This window comes from Calliphora vicina, chromosome 3, assembly GCF_958450345.1.
Source record: "Calliphora vicina chromosome 3, idCalVici1.1, whole genome shotgun sequence".
NCBI classification, from domain to species: Eukaryota; Metazoa; Arthropoda; class Insecta; order Diptera; family Calliphoridae; genus Calliphora; species Calliphora vicina.
In genome coordinates, this window is record NC_088782.1 from 12,821,475 (window position 1) to 12,848,655 (window position 27,181).

The 27,181-nt window shown below is 28.0% G+C and overlaps 1 protein-coding gene across 1 annotated transcript in view; it reads right to left on the reverse strand.

The window, feature by feature from the left end:
- The window catches only part of CapaR (Capability receptor), an 83,626-nt gene that overhangs the window by 52,046 nt on the left and 4,399 nt on the right, over positions 1–27,181 (reverse strand). Inside the window, exons 2-4 of the mRNA XM_065505397.1 lie at positions 25,731–26,532; positions 7,420–7,570; positions 556–646 (exon numbers count right to left, since the gene is read on the reverse strand). Of these exons, the coding sequence (XP_065361469.1) occupies positions 556–646; positions 7,420–7,570; positions 25,731–26,342 (854 nt within the window). The 5' untranslated portion in view covers positions 26,343–26,532. The remainder of the gene's footprint in view (positions 1–555; positions 647–7,419; positions 7,571–25,730; positions 26,533–27,181) is intronic.

Here is a 27,181-nt window from a genome sequence, read left to right on the forward strand (position 1 = left end):
TGAGGGGTGAAAGATAACAAAAACCAAATAAAACAAATAAAAAAGAAACATGCGATGTTGTTAAACAAATTATAAATGCACAGTGGAGCTGAGGAAAGAATGGCTTAAATTTAAAATACTGAATATAGAACTTCATTTTAATGTTGAGACTTGCAATAATTTGTGTCCCAAAATTCAAGGCAGATTTGAATTTGTTTTTGAAAGTTTTGCCAAGCTTAACATTTGACAGATGACAGCTGACAATGCGTTTTTATTGTTGAAAAATATTTAAAAAAAAGTTTGGTGGCCACAGTTCGAAAACTGATTTTACAATAGTTTTACAGGCAATTATTATTAAATTTTGGGGTTGCTGTCAAATTATGGGCTAATTGACTGATTTAAAGCAATTTGTCATTGGACACATACAAGCTCAATTGGCAAATTTCATTCGATTTCAAAGATATAATGAAACTTTGACCAATTTTTTAAGTAATTATTACTAAAAAAAACTATCAGCTATATAAAACTTTCACCCCACTGTCACTACTCTCCATTTATATCTTTTTAATAACTTACGCTTCCGATATATAGGCTCTGGCTTTACAAAACGTCAGACCAAATAAATACGGATATTGATGCCAATACAAAATCACTTCCATAGGCAGGCCTGCAAAAGAAAAAAGGAAAACAAAAATATATTTTTTTTTATAAGTAATAATAACAAAAATATAATTATTTTAAAAAATCAAGCACGCCAAGCAAATAAATCATCATTGTTTAGCCAAAAAAAAACCTTATTTTGTTAGGTTTGCGAAAGAATAGCATTTGATTGATTTTTAAGCTGCTCTAATACAATAATTTACGATCTCTTTATTAAAAAGAACAATAATTTTTATTTAAGACATGCATAAATTTCACACAAAATTTACATGTCTTCTTTTTGTTGCTTGCTTTCATTGTTAATGGAGAGGTCTGTCTGTCTGTCTGGCGGCCTGTCTTTCATGGTGTAACATACAAAGAAAATACGCAAATAACAGAAAATGTTAAATAGAAATATTGATGGTTTGCCAAAGAAAAATATAACAGAAAAAGGGAATAAAAAAACAAGCTAAAGTAGCTACTCTAGGGCATTAAAATACACCACCTTCAAATAAATCTCACTCCAAAAATACAAAAAAAAGAAACAAATTGAAAATAAAGAAAAGATAAAAAATGCCAACATTTTCAAATTAAAGTTGTACAATAGGGTGGCGCTTGTTTTGCACTTTTGCTATGCTGAATTCTACCAAGGACTAAATCAATCAATCTCTAAACATTATTTGATTTTGCTGGGACGCTATCAGATTTTTGTTTTAAATTTTGTGATTTAGTTCAATGTAGCAATGTAGAAAATTAAATATTTCTATGACATATTAGTACTTGACATTGAAATATTTTATTAAAAAGAAATTTAAAAAAATTAAATTGATTTTTAAAGCTACGTTGCCGCATACACCTTAATCGGCACCGAAAACGAAATTCCATACATTTGCACCGAAAAAAAGTTCGTTTCAGAAATCGGCAACGAAAATTGGGAACGAAACGGCACCGATCAGTAACGAAAAACTTGTCATTTGGGGCCGCAACGAAAACAACTTCAAGTAGGTTGTTTTCGGTGCAGTAGGAACGAAATTATTTTAATTACTTTTTTATTTCAAATTTAATGAAAATCAAAATGAATAAAAAACAAGTAAGAGAGATATATTCGGCTGTGCCGAATCTTATATACCTTTCACCCAATTATACTTTAAGATAAATTTTTTTAAATATTTTTAGGTAAACAAAATTTAATTTTTTTTTTAAAAAAAGTTTTTTCCAAATTTTTTTTTTAATTTTTTAGTTTTTAATTTTTTTTGGAAAAAAAATGTATGAAAAAAAATTCGGGTTTAAAAATATTTTTCCCGATTTTGACCCATTGTAGGTCCAACTTACTATAGCCTTATCTACATCGTTGCAATGGACTTTGAAATATCTATCATTAGATATCCATATTGTCTATATTAATGACTTAGTAATCCAAATACAGATCAAAAATAGGTCAAAAATCGAGGTTGTCCGGGTTTCTTGCTCATATCTCCGTTATTTATGGACCGGTTTTGCTGATTTTAACTAGCAAACTTCTCGAAAGCATGTCTGACAGAATTATTGAAGATTTGGATCCCGAAGATATCTGGGGTCTTCAGAAAATTGATTTCAACAGACAGACGGACATACAGAAGGACATCTATCTATAAGGATGCAGAATATATATACTTTATAGGGTCGGAAATGAAAAATGTAGAAATTACAAACGGAATGACAAACTTATATATACCCTTCTCACGAAGGTGAAGGGTATAAAAAAAAATTTCTTTATTGGAAGAGGAAAAAATAATAGATTTTGTTAAAAATAATGAAATTCTATTTAATGTGCGACATCCAAAATTAAAAAAAAAAAAAATCGTTTCTGTTTATTCCGCAACGCACAGTGCTTTATTCAATGGACAAAAATCAAAAACAAGATCATGTCTTTGATGTTAATGAAATTTATATTTTTCAATAGACAACTAAATAACTCATTCGTGTAAAAAAGACTTTTTTATAATTATCCCTTTTTGTCGTCACTAGAGGTCGCTAAAGTTAGTATATTTTCAACATAAATTTGATGGAGAAAAATATATTTTTTTATGGTTAACTAAAATCATTGTTAAAAGTTCGTTTTAAAAGATATAAACTCGCGATTGGCTGCAAATGAAAGAATATGCATGTGGAATTATGAAAAATTACTGTTTTTGTTCAACAGTTTAATCTGCGCAATTTTTAATAATTAAAATTTTTTTGTTGTAAGCCTGAAATTCTAAAACTTTGTTGGAATATTAGTAAAATATATGTTAATCTATTTTGATTATGTTTTACTATAGAATAGCCTTAAGTATTGTCTATAAGAAAATGTAATCATTAGTTGTCCTTTTGTATGAAAACTATTAAAATTTTGTTTTCGTTTAAATGTATAAATTACCATTTCGTAAATCAATTTGATGGTTCCAGATTTTTGGTTTTTTATAAAATAATACCGTTTTTTCTTTTAAATAACTAAGAAATGTTTCATTATTTAACAAAAGTAGTTTAATAGCATAAAGTGTATTAATAGGTCTTTATTTGGTTCTTGATGTTGAGTGTTTTTTTGCTGAAATCAAAAAAAAAACCTATTTTAATTTTTCTTTAATTTTATCTAATGCCTATCTCTTATTTATTATAATGTGAAATCATTATTTGTCCGTTTTGACTAGAACTTTAAAAAAACTTTTAAAAAAATTGTTGTTTAAGTAACTCAATAATTGAATATAACCTACATATCCTTAGGTTGAGATAGTAATATGAGCTTCTGCTGATATTAGGAACACTTAAAGTATAATCTAAAATCCAGTTTCTAATATTACAGCTGAACCATAAGGCTATCAACATTTGAAAATGTCCGTCCATCCGTCCTTCCGAATTTAGAAAATATATACAATATTTCAATATTTTTTTAAAAAAAGGATATATGGCAGTTATGTAAATCCTTGCTAGAATTGAAATGTTAATAACTAAATTAATCTGATATTATAAGAGAACAATAATTTCTGATTTCATTTTATTCAGGTTTATAGGTTTTTTAAGGAAAATGATGTATGGCATCCACCCGAATCCTTGCTGCGATTGTAATAAAAATTTTCACAAACAACAATAACTTTATTAAAATGATTATAACCAAATTGGTTCCAAAATAAGAAACGATTTTTACGATTTTTTTAAAAAAAATTAGATGTTATACAGGATATTTAAATCTAGATGTCTTGGAATTATGAATATCCTTCCTATAAAATTTTCATAATTTTGCATCTAATATTATAAGAGAACAATAATTTCTGAAAATTAATAGTTTTATACAGGTTTACAAATTTTCACAAACAACAATAACTTTATTAAAATGATTATAACTAAATTTTAAAATGTTAGGAATATAACTGTGAATTTTATTCAAAATTATATGTCCAGGATATATGGGAGGTACCCATGTCCTTGCACGGATTTTTTCAAGAATTATATTTTTTCTTAATCTTAGCAAAAGGTAATATTCTACTAATTTTTATTCGTCTAAAATAACTCCTTCTATTTTTGTCCATTGCCTATATGAAAACAAAGCACTGTGAAACGCACCCAACTGAAACGAAAACAATTCAGAAACGAGAGAGTTTGTTTTTAAAAAAAATCACATAATTTTACAATATTTGCAGTCTAATGTACATATATAATAGCAATCCAAGGAATCAATTCAAAGATAAATATTAGTAAATAAGCTAAGAAATAATTTTGTATGAAAAAATTTGTGACCTAAAACCTCGAAAATCCTCAAAATTTTCCAATTTCAAATCAATCCCCACGCTAACCCATGATAGGTATAACCGTTAAAATTTGCATTTTTAAACCTCATGTAGTTTTTATTAGAAATGAAAACCGTTAAAAGGTTGAAAAATCATTTTTTAATTTTTTAAAATTTTGTTCAAAAATTAATGTTTAAATTTAAAATTTTGTATTTGAGATATACTTGAAATTTTATGACATTTTCTGGTATGAAGTAGTAATGCGTAATCGATGTAAAAATTTAAAATGAAATGAAAAATTAAAATTTTTATACTCTTCACCTTAGTGAGAAGGGTTATATAAGTTTGTCATTCCGTTTGTAATTTCTACATTTTTCATTTCCGACCCTATGAAGTATATATATTCTGGATCCTTATAAATAGCGGAGTCGATTAAGCCATGTCCGTCTGTCTGTCTGTTGAAATCAATTTTCTGAAGACCCAGATATCTTCGGAATCCAAATCTTCAATAATTCTGTCAGACATGCTTTCGAGAAGTTTGCTATTTAAAATCAGCAAAATCGGTCCATAAATAACGGAGATATGAGCAAAAAACCAGGACAACCTCGATTTTTGACCTAGACAATATGGATATCTAATGATAGATATTTCAAAGTCCATTGCAACGATGTAGATAAGGCTAAGGATAAATTGGACCTACAATGGGTCAAAATCGGGAAAAATATTTTTTAACCCGAATTTTTTTTTTATCAAAAAATTTTTTTGCCATACATTTCTTTTTCCAAAAAAAAAAAAATTAAAAAATTTAAAAAAAATTTTTTTTAAAAAATTTGGAAAAAACTTTTTTTAAAAAAACTTAAAAAAAAATTTTTTTTAAAAACAATTAAAATAATATAATCAATTTTGTTTACCTAAAAAAATTTATTTAAGTATAATTTGGTGAAGGGTATATAAGATTCGGCACAGCCTAATATAGCTCTCTTACTTGTTTTAATTCATTTTTGAAAATGTTGCTACTTTGACTCTAAACACCAAATTTCAAATTAAATGTTTAACCTCTAATTTTTAGACTTTGAGAGCATTAAAAATCTCAAAAGAGTAAAATAAGTACCACCCTAGCGTTTCTGTGCGAGTGAATGAGTATGTGTATATTGCATAAATATTTATGTCCATTGTATAAATGTTTGTGGTTTCTTGCGCCTAAAAGTATGCTACAAATATAACAATATACAGTGAAAGCTAAAATATAAAAGAAACATTTAAGAAAATAGGAGTATCAAATTTGCCATATTTCTTAAATATTTTGTTATTAGCAGATGGAATTGTTATGTGTGTGTTTTTTGTGAGTTTCCTCTAAGAGTATAAAATAAATTCTCACCTTGCTATGTATTTGACGAACACTGTAAAAACATTTTTATTGATACAATTTTTTTTTATCATTTTCATTCCTCCATAAGCATTTTTCAATTTTATAATAAATTTCCTTTTATTGTTATTGATACATTGTTGTTCTTGTTTTTTGCAATTTTTGCAATAGTAATTCTATATTGTTTTCTTATGTGAGTGAGTGTGTGTGTGTTTTTGTTTATGTCAGCCATGCATACATGCATGTCTCTCTAAGTGTTTATGATGATGATGGTGTGTTTTCTTTTTATGCTGGAAAATATGCTACACATAGCACTTAAACTGTAATATGTGGCGAAAGGGAGAAAAGGAGTGTTACTTTATACCACTTTTTTTAGGAAAACAATTTTCCATAGAAATTTAACTGTATCATTTTATATCAAGTGGTTTACAAATGAAACAAATGTGTAAAAAAGGAGAATAGAAAAAAAATAAATAAAAAAAGACTTGAATTGTGTTGCTTTTATTTTAAAAAATTTAAGCCCTTTGGTAAGAAGAAATGAAATATAATGAAAGAAAGGAAATTAAATTTGATTTTTAAGAAAATCTACGGAAATTATATGATTTCATTTCATGTTGGCATTTGGCTTCAGGTGTAAAATGAAATGGGTTTTATGGTTTTCTCCCTTTTTTTTAAATTAGAAAATGGAAAAACAACGATTATTGTTTTGCATATTGTGCAGGGTGGAAAGTTATATGATTTAAAAAGGGTTCTGTAGAGATTTATTGTATTTGTTTGGATATAAAATTGCCAATAAGTTTTATTACAAAATATTGCAGGAATTTGAAATTATAAATAACAACATAATAAATATTCAAAAGTTATCTTAAATAATAGTTAAAAAAATATGTTTGTTAATGATTTAAACTTTAAGTGGACGTCCGTATGTAGACAATAGGCATTCTGTGATGCACAGCCTACACTTCAGATACCAAAGGGACACTAAGTGACAATTGTTTATCCAATAGGTTACTTCCAATCTGCTTCAAACTACTTATAGACACTTAAGTGACAAATGTGTTCACTCTAGATTACCTGGGATGTATAAAGTAACCAATGAACTACTATTTGCATTTAAAATAGCACAATGACTACTACGACAATTGCTTTTATTCGGAGTAGAGAAAATGCCTCGAAATTGGCTCCAACATAAGTTTAAAATCATTTAAAAAAGTAGTTAGTTAGATGGTGCGAAGGACCAGCAATCAAAGTTTGTGTTTTTTAACACACCATTTTTATTAAATTATTTTAATACAATAATTTTAAACATGACATACCCAGCCACTAAAAACAAACAAATTAATTTAATTTTAAAAAGTTTTTGGCAAAAAAAATCTCAAAACCAAAAAACCTCAAGCAGCTTAAAGTCTAAACAAACACTCAAGGTTAATAATAATTGAAAATTGTTGCTAAAAGCAGAAAAAAACACAAAAAACAAACCATTTTTTAATATTGTTTTCTCCAACCAAAAATGTTTTGAAAATATTAAACTAAACCAAGCTGACAAAAATGAAATACAGTCCAAAGATATAAGATAAAAGATACAGATACGCACTGCAAGCAACAGTGACAGCAACAACAAAATTTATAATAATAATAATAATGATAATAATAATAGTAGTAGTAATAACGATAACAATTTATTTTACTTACCTAATGTTAAATAAATAAGATCCGACACAGCAAGACTGAATAGATAATAATTTGTTGCCGTATGCATGGTTGAATGTTTAAAAATCACCATACAAACCAAAACGTTACCAAAAAAGCCCGTTATAAATATGCCACCATATAGAATTGTTATCTGCAAAATGAAATGAGAAAATACATATTTATATTTTGCAAAATAATGTTATTTTTTATTTAGTAAAAAAAAGGAAAACTTTTAACATAAATAAATAAATAATATTTTGTTTCATCAAAATGAGACATGAAATGAATGCTCTTTGTTAAATGACTTAAGAAAAAGGGACAAATATTTGAATATTTTATTAAAAAAAAAGAAAACAATTAAATTCTTTAGAAAATTTTTTTAATTTATTTAACAAACACAAACTCAAAAGCCTTTTGGCCTGTCCGCACCCAGAGTCATTGGTGAGAATCGAATCCCCATAATAAAATGTTTTATATTATAAAACATTTTATTCTCGATCCGAGTTGATAGAAGAATTTGAAAATTAAACTTTTTACCTATCGTAGTCTAGGTTTTTCCTAATAACATTTAATGAAATAATTTCATTAATTTTGTGAAATAATTTCATTAACTTAATGAAGTTGTTTCATTAAATTAATGAAATTGTTTCATTAAATTAATGAAATTGTTTCATTAAATTAATGAATTTGTTTCATTAAATTAATGAAATTGTTTCATTAAATTAATTAAATTGTTTCATTAAATTAGTGAAATAATTTCATTAATTTAATGAAATTACTTCATTAAGTTAATGAAATTATTTCACTAAATTACTAAAATTATTTCACTAAATTAATGAAATTATTTCATTAAATTAATGAAATTATTATTAATGAAATTATTTCATTAAATTAATGAAATTATTATTAATGAAATGAACAAATATATATTTTTATATATTGCTAGATGTATTTTTTTATTTAGTAAAAAAAGGAAAACTTTTAACATGAATAAATAAATAAATAAATAATATTTTGTTTCATCAAAATGAGACATGAAATGAATGCTCTTTGTTAAATGGCTTAAGAAAAAGGGACAAATATTTGAATATTTTATTAAAAAAAAAGAAAACAATTAAATAAAAAGAAATAATTTCATAAATTTAATGAAATTACTTCATTAAGTTAATGAAATTATTTCACTAAATTACTGAAATTATTTCACTAAATTAATGAAATTATTTCACTAAATTAATGAAATTATTTCATTAAATTAATGAAATTATTTCATTGAATTAATGAAATTATTTCATTGAATTAATGAAATTATTTCACTAAATTAATGAAATTATTTCATTAAATTAATTAAATTGTTCATTAAATTAATGAATTTATTCCATCAAATTTATAAAATTATTATATCGAATTTATGAAATTATTTCGTAAAATTTATGACATTGTTCCGATGAAATCGTTCATTAGACGAACAATTTCAAATCATATTTATAAAGAAATAAATTCATTAAAATTACGAATTTTTTCATTAAAATACTTAAATAATTTCATTTAAAATTTGACATTTCATATTTCCAGTGAATTATATGTATTTTATTTAGCCAATGTTAAATATTCATTGATTTCATGCACCATTTCATTGATATAGGTTTAATGAAACATGTTTCAATAATCCAATGAAGCGTTACGTTGGTTGAATTTTAATGTAAATTTTCATTGCATCAAAATTCATTGGATTATGCAGAAAATTATTTCAACACTTTAGAAAATATTATAAAAGACAAATAACTTCAAAATTTTTTGAAAATTCCTCAAGGTCTTTTTGAAAATTCTTCAAGGTCTTTTAAAATGAGCAACAAACAGTTTAAAACCAATCAAAATGGTGTTCAAGTGAGATTGTGTAAAAAATTAAATTTTACAACTCAAATAACTTCTCTCACTTAGTATAAAAAAACACAAAAGGATTTTTGTGTAATTCCTGCCACACAAAAGGATTTTAATATTCTAACAATTTTAACCAAAAAGAACAAAAAAAAAAGAAACAATACAAAACATAATTTAATGAAAGGTAAATGAAATGAGTGAAGAAGAAGTTACCATTGTATTGAGAATTTAGGCTATTTTTGTATAAGTGTGGTTTTTCATTTTTATTGTTATTTGGAAAATATTTAAACAATAAAGTTAAATAAACCTCATGTTGTTTTATTTTTATTTTTTCTCATTTTTTCATAATTTTTATCATAATGAAAATGAAATGTAATAAAGTAAAGGAAAATTTTCCAAAAATAATTCTTTTGAACAGCAAATTTGTATGATAATTGCCACAAAGTTGCCAAAAATAAAAGGTTATAAAACACATATTCTAATAAATAATATCCTCATAATATCAAATAAACTTCAACAAAATATAAGAAATAACCAGACAAAATTAAAACAATTATTATTAGCTTTGTCAGTGGCCTTTTCCTGCCCCTTTCTGAGTTACAAACCTTCACATAATACGCGCGACACTGCCACCTCTTTGAGTATTAAAAGCATTAAAATACATTTGTTTCCCTTTATTTGTTTTGCTGCTTCTTTTTTTTATCGTTTTCTTTTTTTTAAGAAAACAATAAAATAAACAACGATTTCATTTTTTGTATTTTTTACCAAAAAAAAAAATACGAATAAAAATTGCATATTCATTTTCTAAACAAAAGAAGCATTTAATAATACAAACAGAACTTTAAGGGCATAAAAAAGTGCCTAACAAAGGCTGCCAAAATAAAACCCTAAAATACATAAATAAACAAACAATTCATATTGAAAACGCTCCTTTTTTTGGGGATTTCATTTTTTATTTTGTTATTTGTTCAACTTTGCATCATCCAGTCATACATGAAAGGACAGCTGTTCTTAAAGTGGTTTGATAGTGGCAATGGAGGGTGGTTAGTTCGAAGGAAGCAGGGACAGATCAAAGTATTTTCTTAAAAAAGTAAACTCTTAAGATAGCGAGAGGTTCATTAGAAGGAAACAGGGATCGAATGTACCTTCTTAACAAAGATTAGTTTTACAGATATCAAAATTATTAAAAACAAAAAACGCGTTCAAAAGATCTGTCATCTATGCCAATATGTCATTTTGAAGGGTACATATCTGTCATTTATTCTAACTTTGTTATTGAACATTCTAGTGTTTTGCTTCTAAAATGACGAATTTTGTACCAACGAATAGTCATATGCGGGAAGTATTGCTTTACTTCTTTAATTTGAAAAAAGTGGCGTAAAATTTTTGAAGGACGGAGTCGATTAAGCCATGTCCGGCTGTCTGCCCGTCTGTTGAAATCAACAGACGGGCAGACAGATTTGGCACAGCCGAAAAAACTTTATTTTTAAAATGTACCTTTTTAATAGAACATTTTTAAAAAATGCGATCTTGAGAAAGTTTATTTTTTAGTAAATGTACCTTTTAAAAAACTTTATTTTAATATAAACCTCATAATATAATAGCTACAAAAACAAGCATTACATTTTAAATGCCCCCCCCCCCTATTTGGGCACCTCTGACCTAACTACATCCACAAGCATCACGTAAAATTGCCTGTGAGTCAATATAAAGCGAGTAAATTTTAATTTATATTGTTTTGTTTTTTTCGAAATGTCATGAATTTGTAATTTGTTTTCAATTCAAAATTAATTTACAACTGTTTGCTAAACAATTTCAATTGTAAAGTATTTAAAAACAATAAATGCCATTAAAAGTGAATTATTACCAAAGAAACAAATGGGTACTACATTTAAAAAAAAAAAAACAAGAAAATAAATAAGATGACAGTGAACTAAAAATGTGCAAAATTATTTATAATAACTGCATGATTAATTACAATTCATTTAGATAAACAAAACAATTTTACTGCTTTAAGGTTTGCAGATCATTATGGGTCAGTGTAGGGATAAGAAGAAATTTAAAGGTATTCATTTATTAATGGGCTAATAATTTTAAACAATTTGTTAAATATTTTTAATTGTGACATGTTCGTTGCTGAAAGAAAAGTGCTGAACTTTTCCTGCCCCTGGAAAAGGGGTGAAGAAAACGGTATTAAATTAGCGGCTCATACATATATGTATGAGTTAAATTGTGTTTCATTCATTCCTTACAATGAAAACATCATTTAAAGTTTAAATAAAAAGACAAAATACGCTTTTCAAACAAACAATTTCAATATTTTTGTTTTCCTTGAAAAAACTAAAAGTATTTTCAAGCATTGTGTTACACTGTCATTTTAATATATATATATTAGGGTGATATCTAGATTCGAACAAGATTTAAATCAGAATTACTTTTGAAAAATTATTTAACGCATTTACATTTGTATATTCAAAATCAAAATAGTATATTAAGATTTGTTATCAACATGAAGATGCAATCATACAACTCAGTCCAACAAGAACTACCCTAATTAGTTTGATTATTTGAACGAATATATTAAAGACTAGGAATGCAATTATACATTGTATGTTTTTGTGTTACACTCACAGAAAGAAAACCTAATTTCTTAAAAAAAAGAAAGAAAATTGCATTGTTTTTATATCAGAATAGAAAAAAAATCATTTTAATTAAGAAATTTGTTTTCTATAATAGAAAAAATATTGCGACTTTTTTGAAAAAAAAAACTTGATAATACGGCATGTTCCAATTTTGGATTTTATTCGGAATATCAGAAATATTGCTGATATTTAAAAAAAAAATTAATAAATAAACCTAAATATCTCATGAACTAAAAGATAACTTGAATATGGGCAATTTCACGAGAATGACAACCACGACTGATAAAAGCAAAAACCATTAAAACTTTTTTCAAGATGATCTGAACAGGAGAAAACACTAAAATTGTAATATGTGAAGGTATTTAGAGCTTATTAAGGACAAACATAATAGTTTAAACCCATGGTAGGCGTTCATATTGTTCAGGTTACGATGATTTTCGTCAAACAACCCAAATGTGAACAAAAGAGCGTAATAGAGCGTAAAAATACACACAATTCATTCAGTTTCTTGATGTTGATGTGGATATTTTATTTTTTACCCAAAAAAGCACACAAATTAAATGCCTCTTTTTGCCTACCAATGGTTTAAACTGACAAATATTTAATTTCTTAATTTAATTTGACTCTGATTGTTTTTTGCTATTATCAACTTTTTATTTGAAACCGAATATATATTTTTCTATTTATTTTTTAGTTTTTGCATACATATATTTACAGAAAATATATTGTTTTAATATAATAGAAAAATCTGCCGCGTACGATACTAAATTGTATTTATTATAAAATCATCCAAAGATTATTTTTATTTTAATATGACGGATTGTAATGTGAAAATATTTGGTTTAGTCTAAGAAATTAAAAGAAAACAGAACGCCTCTCACGATTCGTGTACCTCAAAATTACTTTCGTTTTATGTCACGTACGATATACCCTTATTTCGCTCGATATTTTGGATAACAATGTTTCGAAAGAACTTATTATTTTTTTTTTAAATATAGTACCCTCTGAATGGATCCTAAAGACCAAATTATTTCGGTCGTACAAATGTCACGTACGATGCCCATATGTATGCATGTTTATTATCGACCATCTTAAAGACTACTTATATTTTAAATTTCAGCTGATTCAGATTATATGGATTTTTTCAAAAAATGTGAGACTCAAGGTGGCTTGCTAATTAAGCGTAAAGTGCTTTATTTATAACTTTGGTGTCTTTGGTGACCCCCACTAAAATTTTCCGGCAATATTTTTCGTAGCACATTTTAATTCTTACCTTTTTTAAAGGATCTTTTTTTTTTTTTGATTTTCTCGAAAAATTGACTCCTAAAGAGAGGAGAGGAGAAATTCCATCATTTAACTCTGGCAATAAGAATTTATTTACACATTAATTTAAAACATTTTTTTTATTTAGTATAATACTCCCTTCGACCAACAAATTAAAACTTTGAGCCTCTGTAAAAAAAAACTCAGACCAGCTTATTCTACAAAAATGATCTAATTTTTTTTTGTTGGCCAGTGTTATTTAAATTGTTAAACCTATAAAATTTATTTCAAATTGTCTTACTGCTGGTTTCAGTGTTTGTCACCGAATTCAGTATTTCTAATCGAATTCGATCGATAATATAAGGACTGAGATCAAAAAAATCGTACATATCCATATAAATATATAAATGTCTTTGTAAGTTTGTTTGTTTGTTGGTTTGTTTGAGCTTCACGCCTAAACGGCTGAAATTATTGAAATTTGGAACATAGATACTTCCTTACTTGGAAGCGTCAATAGTCTATATCTTTTTTTAATACTTGGACCAGAAAGGGATTTATAGGGGGAAAACCGGTAAAATTAGTACCTTTAGTTCTTAAACAATCAAGAGTAAACGGCAACACCGATTTGATTGAAATTTGGAACATAGATATTCCTTTACTTGGAGGCAATAATAGACTATATAGTTTTTCTTAACTTGGATCACAAAGGGACAAAAGAGGGCAAAATTTGTACCACCCATACGAAGTAAATAGTTATTTTCGAATATCTGCAGAACTTTATACGAATCAATTTTGTATCACTGTTTGAAGTTTAACCAAAAATGGGACGGATCGGAACAGGGGGTGTGACACCTCCCATACAAAGTAAATAGTTATTTTCAATTATATGGTGACAATTATAGTTGAAGTCTTGAAATTTAGTCCGAATAGCACCCTTAACATTTTACATGGTTTGGCTGAAAATGGGCGGTATTAAATTAGTGGGCGTGGGACCTACCATACGAAGTAAATAGTTATTTTCGAATATCTGGAGATCTGTAAATGTGAAAGGCTTCAAACTTCATATGAGTTAATTTCTTATCAGTGCAAGTTAATAAAAAAAATGGGAAGGATCGGAACTCGGGGTGAGTCACCTCCCATACAAAGTAATTAGTTATTTCTAAATATCTTGAGATCTATAATTACTAGATTCTTCCAACTTTGCCCGAATAGCTCTCTTATCATTTTACATAGAATAGCTGAATGGGAGGGAGTGGATAAGTGGAACTTCCCATGCAAAATAGTATTTTCGAATATCTGCAGAACTATTTCTTATCAGTACATGAAGTTTATCCAAAAATGTGACGGATGGGAACATGGGGTGTGGCACCCCTTCTTAATTTCTGGCATAACAGGACACTGGCATCAACGTAATTTACAAAAAGTTTAAAGACTCTTACAATTAGATTCACTTGATATTCGAATATTTATATATTTTATCTACAATGGTAACAAAATAACTAATTTGAAGCATTACTTTAACTATTATAATAAACAGCTTTCATATCATTATAAGGAGTCTAACTAAAAATAGGCGAATGTTTTAAAAAAAGCTTCAAGATTTTTTAAAATCACAGGATATTTTTTATACCTTCAACGGCATAGTATGCAATTAATCACAAACAAGAAATTCCGATATTAACTATATTCATTTATTAGCTTATAAAATCTTTTCACATTTTTTTTATTTTACTTCGACAGGGGTAGCGAAGCGCACCGGGTCAAGCTAGTATGTTAATAAAAATGAAACCACTAAACTTCCAGTTTTGATTTTTTTATTTGATTGAAATTGTTACTACAATTTAAATTTACATTATTATTTTTATAGTTCTAATCAATATTGATGAATATATGAACCTTTTGCGGAAACCCTTCCATTAAGATTTTTATAGTGCTTTCTGTTACATTGTTCGAACAGGTAGTCCATCTCCGTTTAAAATCTGACACACTTTTGGACACCTTTTTGTGCTCTTCACTTCTTTTTAACAAGATTCCAATATCTCTTCATTGGCCTTAGCTCCAGGCAGTTTGAGGAGTTGCCTCTCTTGGTAAAAATACGACATTATTGTTCCTGTACCACTCAAGACCTTGATTACCATAGTGACAGATTGCCAAATTAGGCCAAAAATAAGTGGACACATTAAAAAGTCTTATCTTGATGTAAATTTCGGTATTTATAGAGCCTTTGTAATAAATGTTTGGCTTCTTTTACCGCAAATCCATATTGCTTGCCATGCCAAGAACTTTTTGGGAAAATTTTCTGCTTTTGGGTCCTAAACTGTTTACAACATTTCCTCGAGCGCATCCGCAAAATAAAAATATTGACCCGAAAGCTGCGAAAAGTTTTCCATACGTCAAATTTTTGTATACTTCATTTCCGAGCTCTGTCTTTGGCCTCTAAATTTTTAGCAGAGTTCCTGTCAGAAACTTTTTGAGCTTTGTATGTTTTTAAACCTATATAAATAGTCAGAGTACTGAGCTAACCGGGTTGCTTTCCTACCTTATGTGTTGGCAGCTCTATTGAAAATGCTTTCTATTTATACATGAACCAGGTTTCCTATCAACGGACAAGTTCTCTCGATAATGTTTAATAACATTGGAATCAGTTTGACGGCAGACCTTTGATTGTTTGGCCAACTTATTGTAGCACCGAATTGGGTTTTGTTGAAAATATTTAATAATTTTGGAGCGCAGTTTTTTCTCATCACTCATTTTAATCAGATTAACAACAAATGAACATAATTGGCATTAAACATAATAACTGACAAAGGTAACTTAATCCAAAAAAAAAGAAATCAAATAATACTTGGGTTAAAAGTTTTAATGAAAAACGTGTGTTTTTTCGATCTCAGTCCTTAAATTCAACCGAAGAAATTCGATTGTGACAACAACGAATCTGTTTTCTCTGTGTATTTATTTAAAAAAAAACCTCCGGCAACAACTTTTCATACCTACATGATACAGAATAATGATAGTGAAAGAAAATACATGATGCACCACTATATAATTTAAACATCGCAATTATTTCTAGCATACAATTTTCATTTTGTAATAAAATATAGGAATGAAATAATAATTTTATAAAAAAAAATATATAGAATTCTTTAGTTTTATTTAAAACAATACATGAATGAAATAATAACCAAAAAAGGTATTTCTTTGAAATAAAACAAAACAATGAATGAAATTAAAACTGAAAATAAAAGAAAAATAGGTTTGTTAAGGTTTCTGGTCCATAATAAGTACCATAATTTGAGCAAATATATAATATTTCCGAAAAGAAAAACAATTAGTTTTCTATACCAAAGAAATAATGACAAAGAAATATTCATAAGCTTGATAAAAACAACTAAACGATAGGACCTTGTTGTTTGCAATTTTAAATAGACAAGATTGAAGGATAATGGAAGGAAGTTAAACATAAAAGGACTAAACAAATTTCAAATGTTTAAATTTAAGATCTATACAATGATACAATATATACCAAAATTTCTATAATAATTTGTATAATTTAAATATTTCTTTAAAAATCTTTGTATTACAGTTTTAAATGTAATACAGATAATGATCAAAAATAACTTATTTTCTCGCTTAAGAAAAAACAGAAAAAAATACAATCAAATGTTTGGTATTTTCTTTAACTAAACTAAAATAAGAATATTTGATTGATGTTTTGCTCATCAATGCCTAAATAATTGAAGACCATTAAAAACTTGCTTAAGGACTTACTGGCGTTAATGTTTTTTTTTTTTACTTTCGTTGCCATATTTCTTAACAAACAATGCGTCAAAGTGAATGTCTATAATTAGCATAAATTTGTTAAAAATAGAAAGAAAACAAAAACAACTTTTGCCGACATGGTCTATTATACTTATGTTATTTATTTGGAATATTGAAAAAATATAACAGCACAACTAAATTGCCAACAATATTAAATTCTACGCTCGAATTACTAAAATATTTAAGTTTGAAGGCAACAAAACCAAAAATATAATATGATAGGAAGGAAAAGAAGGAGGGCCAGAAAGGAGGTAGAAAAATCCCATAAAGGAAGTTGGCCATTTTAGTGCTGTTCTTGTTGTTGTTTATTACCAGCAGCATTTGGGGTAAAAGAAAATTATATTCTTGTTAAGAGCTTTTTACAGCTGTTTTGTTTGTTTCTTTTATTTCACTTTTTTTTAAGACATTAATATCCGACATGCAAATATTTAGCTAAAATTGATATTGTATGTATATTAAGGTGGCCTTAATAAACGAAAATTGGATTTTCAAAAATCATCTTGAAAAAATGTTAGGCAAATCTGCATTTTGTTAAAATTTGAGTGTCATTTTAACCCCAAGTGCCATTAAGGGTTAATTTCCATTATTGACCTGTTGTTATAAATACTAGACCTCATATTATATTTTTCATAACGTTCATCAAAATCGGATCAAAAATAAATAATATTTCGCTATCTTTAAATTAGAAGTTCCAAATATTGAAAAATTTTACGTTTCCTAATTTTAGTAAAACTTTCATAGTATATTTAGAATTATCTGGACTATAATATTCTGAATAGGTTCTACTTAAAATTCATAACAGTAAGGAAATTGAGCTAATTCCAAAATAAGGCGAATTTTTCTCGAAAATTTCAAAATTTAAATCGCAGGTATGGAAAAACTATAGGAGATATTTTCATAACTTTATCATATTTTTATTCCCTATTATATTCTCAATAAATCTCAATGAGATGATCAAAAAATACTGAAATTTGATTAACAAAATTTTTATATTTTTAGTAATACCTGGGAATAGGTTAACAGTATCCTACGAAGACAAAAATATGGATATATTTTAACTGAAAAGGCCACACTGCTCCTGTCAACAGGCATCTGTCAGTTGACTCCTGTTAAAATTGGAACTCTGATAGCAGACTACCTACTTGAGGAGAAAAAGCTCTCAAATAAAGGCTAAGCTTGATAAATACTATGGGAACTCTGACCCATCAGTTTCAATGGTAAAGAAATGGTTTACTGAATTTCGTTAAGGCTGTACAAGCACGGAAGGTGCCGCTTTTATTTTAATATTTCTCAAAATATGTTAATTTTGTTCCTACATTTCTTGTTCTAGTAGCCTGAGACACTTTTTGACCACTTTCAGTTTTTTATGTCTCATTAAAACGAAAATTACGTACACATTTCTATTATATTAAATTAAATTGCAAAAATAACTTTTTAATGGCAAAATTTTTACAAAAACTGAATGAATTGCATTTTTTCCCCTTGTAAATGCATTTTAAAGCTTCAGAGGGCTTGAGGCACGTCTTAACCCCAACTGATTTACCTCACATTTTTCTCAGTATGATTTTTTACCAATGTTCACCAAACTGGGGTGTGAGACTGGCAAAAATCCAACTTTCGTTTATTAAGGGCCACTCTAATGTATATGTCTGTATATTGTTTTGTAGCCTTAAGTTTATTTTTTATGGGACTGCCCCCACCAATGCCAATTAGGGTGGCATTTACGATTTATCGATGCTCCCAATATCTAAAATTAAAAAAAAAATGTTCGATTCTAATAAGCATGACAATTAACAAGTAAGAACGTTATATTCCGCCGTAACGAATCTTATATATCCACCACAGATTTTTGTACATTTGTTATAAAATTATTTATGTTTTCAATACCAATACGGATAATAACTACTATTCTATATTCATACGCCGGGAAGAAATGTATTTAGTTGCTAGTAGAAATCATTGACCGATTATTACGAATTTCAACAGAAATTGTTTTTTATAATATTTAAAGAAATAGGAGACCGCGACTTTTTGAATTTCCCGGCTCTTAACTGAAAAGGCCTCACTACTCCTGTCAACAGGCATCTGTCAGTTGACTCCTGTTAAAATTTGAACTTTGATAGCAGACTACCTCCTTGAGGATAAAAAGCACTCAAATAAAGGCTAAGCTTGATAAATACTATGGGAACTCTGACCCATCAGTTTCAATGGTAAAAAAATGAATTACTGAATTGAAGTCAAATTTTATACAAAACATATACCTTCGAAGATTCCGGGTCAATATCTTTATGTTGCTGATGCTCGAGGAAATGTTGTAGAAAAGTTTAGGACCCAAAAGCATTAAATTTTCCCAAAAAGTTCTTGGTATGGCAAGCAATATGCAGTTGTGGCAAAAAAGCCAAACATTTGTTACAAAGGGCTCTATAAATACCGAAATTTACATCAAGGAATGTTTACAAAAAAGGATCTTTCCATTCATAAGACTTCTTAATGAGTCCACTTATTTCTAGTTTGGTGGTTTGGAAAACTGGAAAGAGTTAAATATTACTCAAAGGTTTTCAAATTGATCTTTGATATTAATCGCAGTGGTCGGTATAAAGGGGATTTGAATATGGATTATAATAACATTATATGAACTATCTTTCTCTGCTGCAATCTGACCGGTTTTTATACCCTTCACCTACGTGAGAAGGGTATACATAAGTTTGTCATTCCGTTTGTAATTTCTACATTTTTCATTTCCGACCCTATAAATTATATATATTCTGGATCCTTATACACGCAGAGAAAAAATATAGTTGGGCATGGTTACTGTAACCATTACAATATTGTTACAAGTTTTTTAACTATATTATGGTCACAGTAACCATTTACATGATCGTGGTAACCATAATATGGTTAATTTACGATTCACATGATTGTATCAACCATATATATGGTTACAGTAATCAAATATATGTTTGTGGCAACCATATTTATGATGAATAATTTTATCATAATAAGTTGTTCTCAGATTATGATAAGCCTTAAGCCGAGAGCAACATAATATGATAAGTCCTTCATCATATGAATGGTTGTCACAAACATATATATGTTTACTGTAACCATATATATGGTTGATACAATCATGTGAATCGTAAATTAACCATATTATGGTTACCACAATCATGTAAATGGTTACTGTGACTATAATATTGTTAAAAAACTTGTAACAATATTGAAATGGTTACAGTAACAATGATCAACTATATTTTTTCTCTGCGTGTAGATAGCGGAGTCGATTAAGCCATGTCTGTCTGTTGAAATCAATTTTCTGAAGACCCCAGATATCTTCGGGATCCAAATCTTCAATAATTCTGTCAGACATGCTTTCGAGAATTTTGCTATTTAAAATCAGCAAAATCGGTCCACAAATGGCTGAGATATGAGGAAAAAACCAAGACAACCTCGATGTTTGACCTATATCTGGATTACTAAGACATTAATATAGACAATATGGATATCTAATGATAGATATTTCAAAGACATTTGCAACGACGTATATATGACCATAGTAAGATGGACCTACAATGGGTCAAAATCGGAAAAAAAAATTTTAACACGATTTATTTTTACAAAAAAAAATTTTAAAATTTAAAAAAAAAAATTTTAAATAACAATCGAAAACATTTTTTTTTACAAAAAATGAAAAAAAATTAAATTTTGTTTACCTAAAAATATTTAAAATTTTGAAGTATAATTTGGTGAAGGGTATATAAGATTAGGCACAGCCGAATATAGCACTCTTACTTGTTTTATTGTGAGTTTTTGAGTAAATAACATATCATGTTCTGACCATGGTGGCTATGACTGCCGACCACTGATAATAGCTAGTCTCCTCAACAATTGAGAATTACGTTTATTCTCAAAATGCTTTAAACGAAAATAAATCATTTTCGGTGAATACGATTACATCAGGCTCAGTTAAAAGCTCGGAAAACATAACCAGACCCGCGCTATACTTTATTTTAAGTCTACTAAATTAAACTAAGTTACACACTTTAATAAAAAATTACTAAAAATTTTTACTCAATCTTTTAAAGATTTCCTTTGTTAAGCTCTTTTAAATTAAGTTGAGAAAAAAATGCCTTAATCAAATTTAAAATTTTCTGTCTACTTATCCAGCCAGCCAGTTTTTTTTCAAGCATTTGGTTGCTAACAAGTTGTTTTCGTTTCAGGCTGTATAGAAATGAGTACGAGTAAGTAGAATTAAAAAAAAAAAACAGAAAAAACTCTCAATTTGGAATAAACTTTTGTTAAATAAACTACGTGATATGAATATAATGTGTGTCATGTTGGTAGTTTGTGTTCCTTTTTTTGTACAATATATTCCAATGAAAATAATGCTGGTCTGGTGGCCACTGCTTTTCGTTTTATATTTTTCCCTACCAAATTAAATAGACAATAACAATCATCTCAAGGATAATGCAATAAGGGTCAAAAAATAACACATTCATAAGTGTCTATTTGCAGACAGTAAAATAATTTCAAATTATCTAGCAATTTCGGTTGTGTTTGTCTAACACTTGCTCTGGTTTTTAAATAACTTAAGAAATGGAATAGAGATGATTTCGAAAGGGAAAATGTTAAATTTATTTGGTGTTTTAAATATGTAAATAATGGAAATATTTAAAAGTCTATAATCTTGTTATATATATTTAAAAATATGCTATCATTGTGTATTTAAATTAAATGAGTCTCATTTTCTTTGTTTTTTTTTCCTCATTTAACTTTAAACCTTTCCAGTTTCATTGCGAATTTGTCTTTTGTATCCAAAATCTTTTAAATTATGAAAACAAAGAAAAAGATTTCATCTTATAATGCTTTTAAACTATTTTGTTTTGCTTCATCAACCTTAATGTTTACTTTTGTTACGTTTGATATATTTTTAGCTTAAAGATATTTTCATATTTTCTATTAAATAAATTTTGTACAGTTCGTGGTAAACATAAGTGCCTTAAGAATTTAAAGAGAACTGACCATTCACATACTTAAAGATATGAAAGATTAACCAAACAATTCTTAGGAATTCGAAATAATTTTAGAAATACATTTTTTTGAAGCTGCCTAAAAGTATGCAGCTTTAAAAATAGTTTATGGCCCAAAACACTTAATTCCTTAGTTTTTTCTTACTAACCTAAATGGTGTTAAGAATCATTCCTAGGAAGTTCATATGTTCTCGAAAGTTGTTTATTGAGATTTTAGGTACATTTTTGTAGTTGATTGTTTCCTTGAATTTTGAATGGTTTGCTACCTATGGACCTGATCAGGGGGGAAAAGGTAAAAAATCGAATTTGTTAAAGTTTTTTGCGATTTTGATCTTGAAGATGAAATTGTTTTGATTTTATATATTCACAATTTTTGTTCTTTATGACAAGGGCTACAACTTTGCCTCAGAGAGTAAAACAAAATTTCGAACTCTTTGCAAGATATGAGCCTGAGAAAATTATCTTTTTTTTGCAAAAATAACACCGAGGGCCCAAATCTTTCGGGGCCCATAAAAAAGTGCATGACTTGGGGCAAAACTGGGAGACACGGTGGTTTTATCACGTAGTGGTGTCCGTATATGGTTATTTTTTTCGTGTTGTACTGTGTTATTGAAAATTATAGTGTAAATACTAGGGTATTCAATCGATTAACCGTTAATCCGATAAAACCGATTAATTTTGGAATGTTAACTGTTCGAATAATTTAAAATTGCCGATTTTCAAATAACAAATAAACCGATTAATTTGTGTCGATTAACCGATTAACCGTAATTCCTTTTTTTTGCACTTTAAAATTTGTTTTTATTATTTATGTTTCCCTTTCAATTCAAATACAAATTTCGAATTAAAATTAGATATTTTTTGAACATCCAATAAACATGATTAGTGAGTATGTATAACAACTGACATATTTAATTTACATCAGAACTAAACGAAACTATTAAATTAATCAAAATTTAAAACAATCCAAAAAGGAATATTCTTTATCATGCTTTTGATTTCTCCAACATATACAATCAGCGAAAGAGTTTTTTTTTCAAGAAAAGTTTTATTAAATCTAAAGAAAAAAATCGTTTAAATTATATTCTTTTTATAAAAGATTATGTCAGAAGATCTCACTAAAACCCTAAAAATCTCACACATCGCTCATTTGCTGCAAAAGTCAAAAAAAGTCGTTTCGAGAAAAACGTCTTTGAATGTTTTATGACATTTTTCTATTTCTTAAATAAATTTTCAACAAATTATGCGATTTCAGAAATATAAATAGTAGATGTTAATATTTTTCTAATCTGTATTTAACCCAAATTTTTACTTATCAAATATCGAGAAAACATGAATTTTAATTTTGATGTTTACAACAAAAAACAAGTAAGAAAGTATGGTCGGTCAAGCCCGACCACATAATACCCTACACTAAGTAAAAGAGCAAACGAAATGTTTCTTTTAAAATTTCAATAATTTATATTTTTGAGTGATTTTCGGAAGTGGGCCTTATATGGGAGCTATGACCAATTATGGACCGATCACCATGAAATTGGGTCGTGTGATTTATGTCTATATTAAAGTTAACTATGTTGAATTTTGTGTGTATACCAACATTTTTAAGCGATTTATGCACGTTAAAGTGATTTTCGGAAGCGGGCCTATATGGGAGATATGACTATGGACCGATCGTAACAAAATTTGGTGACATGAATTGTGTATATATAAAACTTATTTGGAGCGCAATTTGTGGAGATACATTTATAAATTAAACATTTATGACCGATAAAGTCCAATTTCGGAAGAACATTTGTATGGGGGCTAGGTGAAATAATGGACCGATTTCAGCCAGTTTCAATAGGATTGGTCCTTGGGCCGAAAAAATAATATGTACCAAATTTGAGCGAAATATCTTCAAAATTGTGACCTGTACTCTGCGCACAAGGTTTACATGGACAGCCAGCCAGCCGACCAGACGGACGGACGGACATCGTTTATTCGACTCAGAAAGTGATTCTAAGTCGATCGGTATACTTTAAGGTGGGTGTTAGACTAATATTTTTGGGCGTTACAAACATCTGCACAAACGCATAATACCCTCCCCACTATGATGGTGTAGGGTATAAACACTCTCCCACAAAAAATAAACTTTTTTGAAAACTGATAAAATATATGAAAGAACGGCGCATATTTTGCAATACTCAGTTCAAAAAACACGGAGTTTGAGTTATGACGTTGTTGCAGCAAATAGGCGATATGTTTACCAAAATGATCTCAAATACCTTATTTGCTGTTTTTTATGTTTTTGTACACAAAATTCGTTGTTGTATTTTCAATTTAAAATTAAAATAGAAATTATTCGGTTAATCGAATAATTTTAAATTAACCGATTAATATCCGAATAAATCTAAACCTCGATTAATTATTTGCTCGATTAACCGATTAAACCAGAAAACCGATTAATTGAATACCCTAGTAAATACCAATGATTTTTTTGCTTCGAAAATGTCGGATTTTGTACCAACAAATCGTCATATGCGGGAAGTTTTGCTTACTTCTTTAATTTGATAAAAAAAAAGTACAATATTTTTTAAGGGCGGAGTTTTAAATCTAACTGAGGCGTTGGCTTGAAATTCCTTTTGTAAGACTAAAAATGAACTTATCTAAACAAAAAAAAATTAGTTCTGAATAAATGTGGATCAAAATGTTCCTAATATTTGCAATCCTATAGTTACAGTACAAAAGAGTTATCGCCCAAAAAACAGCAAAAATCGAAAAATTTTTGAATTTTTAAATTGAAAATCGTTTATTTTTGGATCCATAACAGATATTGATCTAAAATCTTTTGTATACTATTGGTAATTTAGTTGTCAAACTAGCAAAAGTACGTCCTATATTTTTACAAAAGGGGACTGCAAAATTTTAAAATTTCAATTTGTAAATGCCTATAACTCGGAAATTATGAATGTTTTTTCAAGGCCTATCCGAGCGCTTTGCAAAAATATAAAAATCTTTGAAATCGGATGGGAAATAATGGCACGTGTTTATAAATGTTACATGTCGAAGGTACCCTACTTTGAGTCCCCATAGCGCCGCCCCTGGAGTATTAGTAGCGTCCATTTTAATAACTTATACTCTAATACTTCTTGTCTACGCCCACGTCAAATTTTATACCGGACTATAGCCGTTTAGAACTGCCAGATTTATCATCAAACAATTTTGATTCTGCCCCAAAATACCGAATTTTTTAAGTCAGACACTCAATATATGAAACTTATTTTTGTTAAATTTTATTTGGATACCAAAATTTTCCAGGAAAATGCTTATTTGTCACACAATAATTTGGCTAGACCTGGAATAATCTTTAAAAACGCAAAAAAAATCTAAATAATTTAATGTTCCTTAAGATGTCCTTTTCATAAACAACGAAGTGTATGCAGTAAATAAGTTACATAAATTCCAGTAGTTGAAGAAGTCACGCATCATTTAGCAACAATAAGTAAAAATAAATTTTCCCTAACAAAAAAAAAATGTCCTTTTTTTAATAGAAAATAAAAAGCAAACAACGACAACAAGAACTACTAAATAATGCGACGTGTTATACAAAGAAACGAAATTTAAACAATAGACAAAACGGAAATTTAACAAAATTATTTTCAAAATTATTTCTGTTTAATAGCAAACTTCAAACACAACTTACCAACAGAGATTTGTAGAGCGGCAGCTTCTGAGGTCCTAAAATGAACTGAATATAATCCTCGCGTGAACAATTAAACTTTGGATTATCTGGATGACATTCATTCAAGTCATCATAGTTATTGCCATCATCAGCTAATTTTGGATTTTCCCCAATGAGATCAGCATTTAGCATGAATGTGGCGGAGGAGGACAAGGAGGTGGTGTTGATGATGTTGTCGGTGGCAGGATTTGTAAAATTTGTATAACTGCCAGCACCAATTGATGGGGTGGTGTTAAAATTTAAAATACTATCGGTGGGCGAATGCGCTGGAAATGTGTAGAAGGAGGAGGTGTTGGTTTCATTGCCGATACTGCTTAAATTTGCGGCTGTTGTTGCTATTGTTGTTGTCAGCCATTGTGCGGCATAATCAACCACAGCCGCTGTGGCATTCACCACCAAGTCCGTAAGCAGCATTGAGGAGTTGTTGTCATTTTGTGTCGCGTAGGCTGACGATGTAATGGGGGCGGACAATAGCAGATTATCATTATTAGTATTATTTTGATTACTTTGATTAACATTTTCTATTAGATTTGTTAGTGTGGCTGTTGTATTCAAATTGTTCACATCAAACATTTTCACAATATTTTGCTTTCAGTTGGTTTGTTAGTTTCTTCTTTTGTGGGTTATTTGTTTTTATTTCTTTGTATTATTTTTTTCTTAAGTAAATTATCTGATGTTTCTCTGTGTTCACTTTAACATTTTAGCTTTGTTTTCATTGTTTTTTATTAAAAACTTTATCTATTTATTAGTTGTGACAAGTTTACTGAAAAGAGAGATAGAAAAGATTAAATTATATTTAAATGTAGAAATATTTGTTTTATTAAAGCAGTTAGTTTTTTAAAAAATTAAAAAGAATATAGTTCAAAATCTAAGGAATTTAATACAAGTTTTTATAGATATTATTATAAAGCAAATATATATATGTTGATATCAATAATATAAGATTCCAGTTCAAGATGTAAAATAATTTGTTTAACCTTTGTCGAACCTATGTTAGATGTCAGAATTTAAATTTTAAGAATTTCAGCAAAATCGCAATTTTTGGTATTTGCTCAGTTTTATTTGGTATTGTTGCTCAGTTTTATGAAAACAATCTTTGAATACTAACACTAAATCCATAGGAAATATATACTATTTTACCGAATTCAAGAGACTTTAACCTCTTCACCACTGGGGTAAAAATTTTGAATATTTCAGATTTCTCATTAAAATACAGCAAAATCTTATGTAATTATTGGTGGATTTTAATAAAAAAATTATATTTAACTCTTTTAGCCGCCAAACTTTTTTGTGTATAATTTTAAAATCAAAACAATTGCATTTTTACTTTAATCAAAGTTAGTTTATTATAAAAAGCAGTGTTTAAAAAACTAGACTACAAGTAGCAGTAGCAACGAAAAAACACAAGTAGT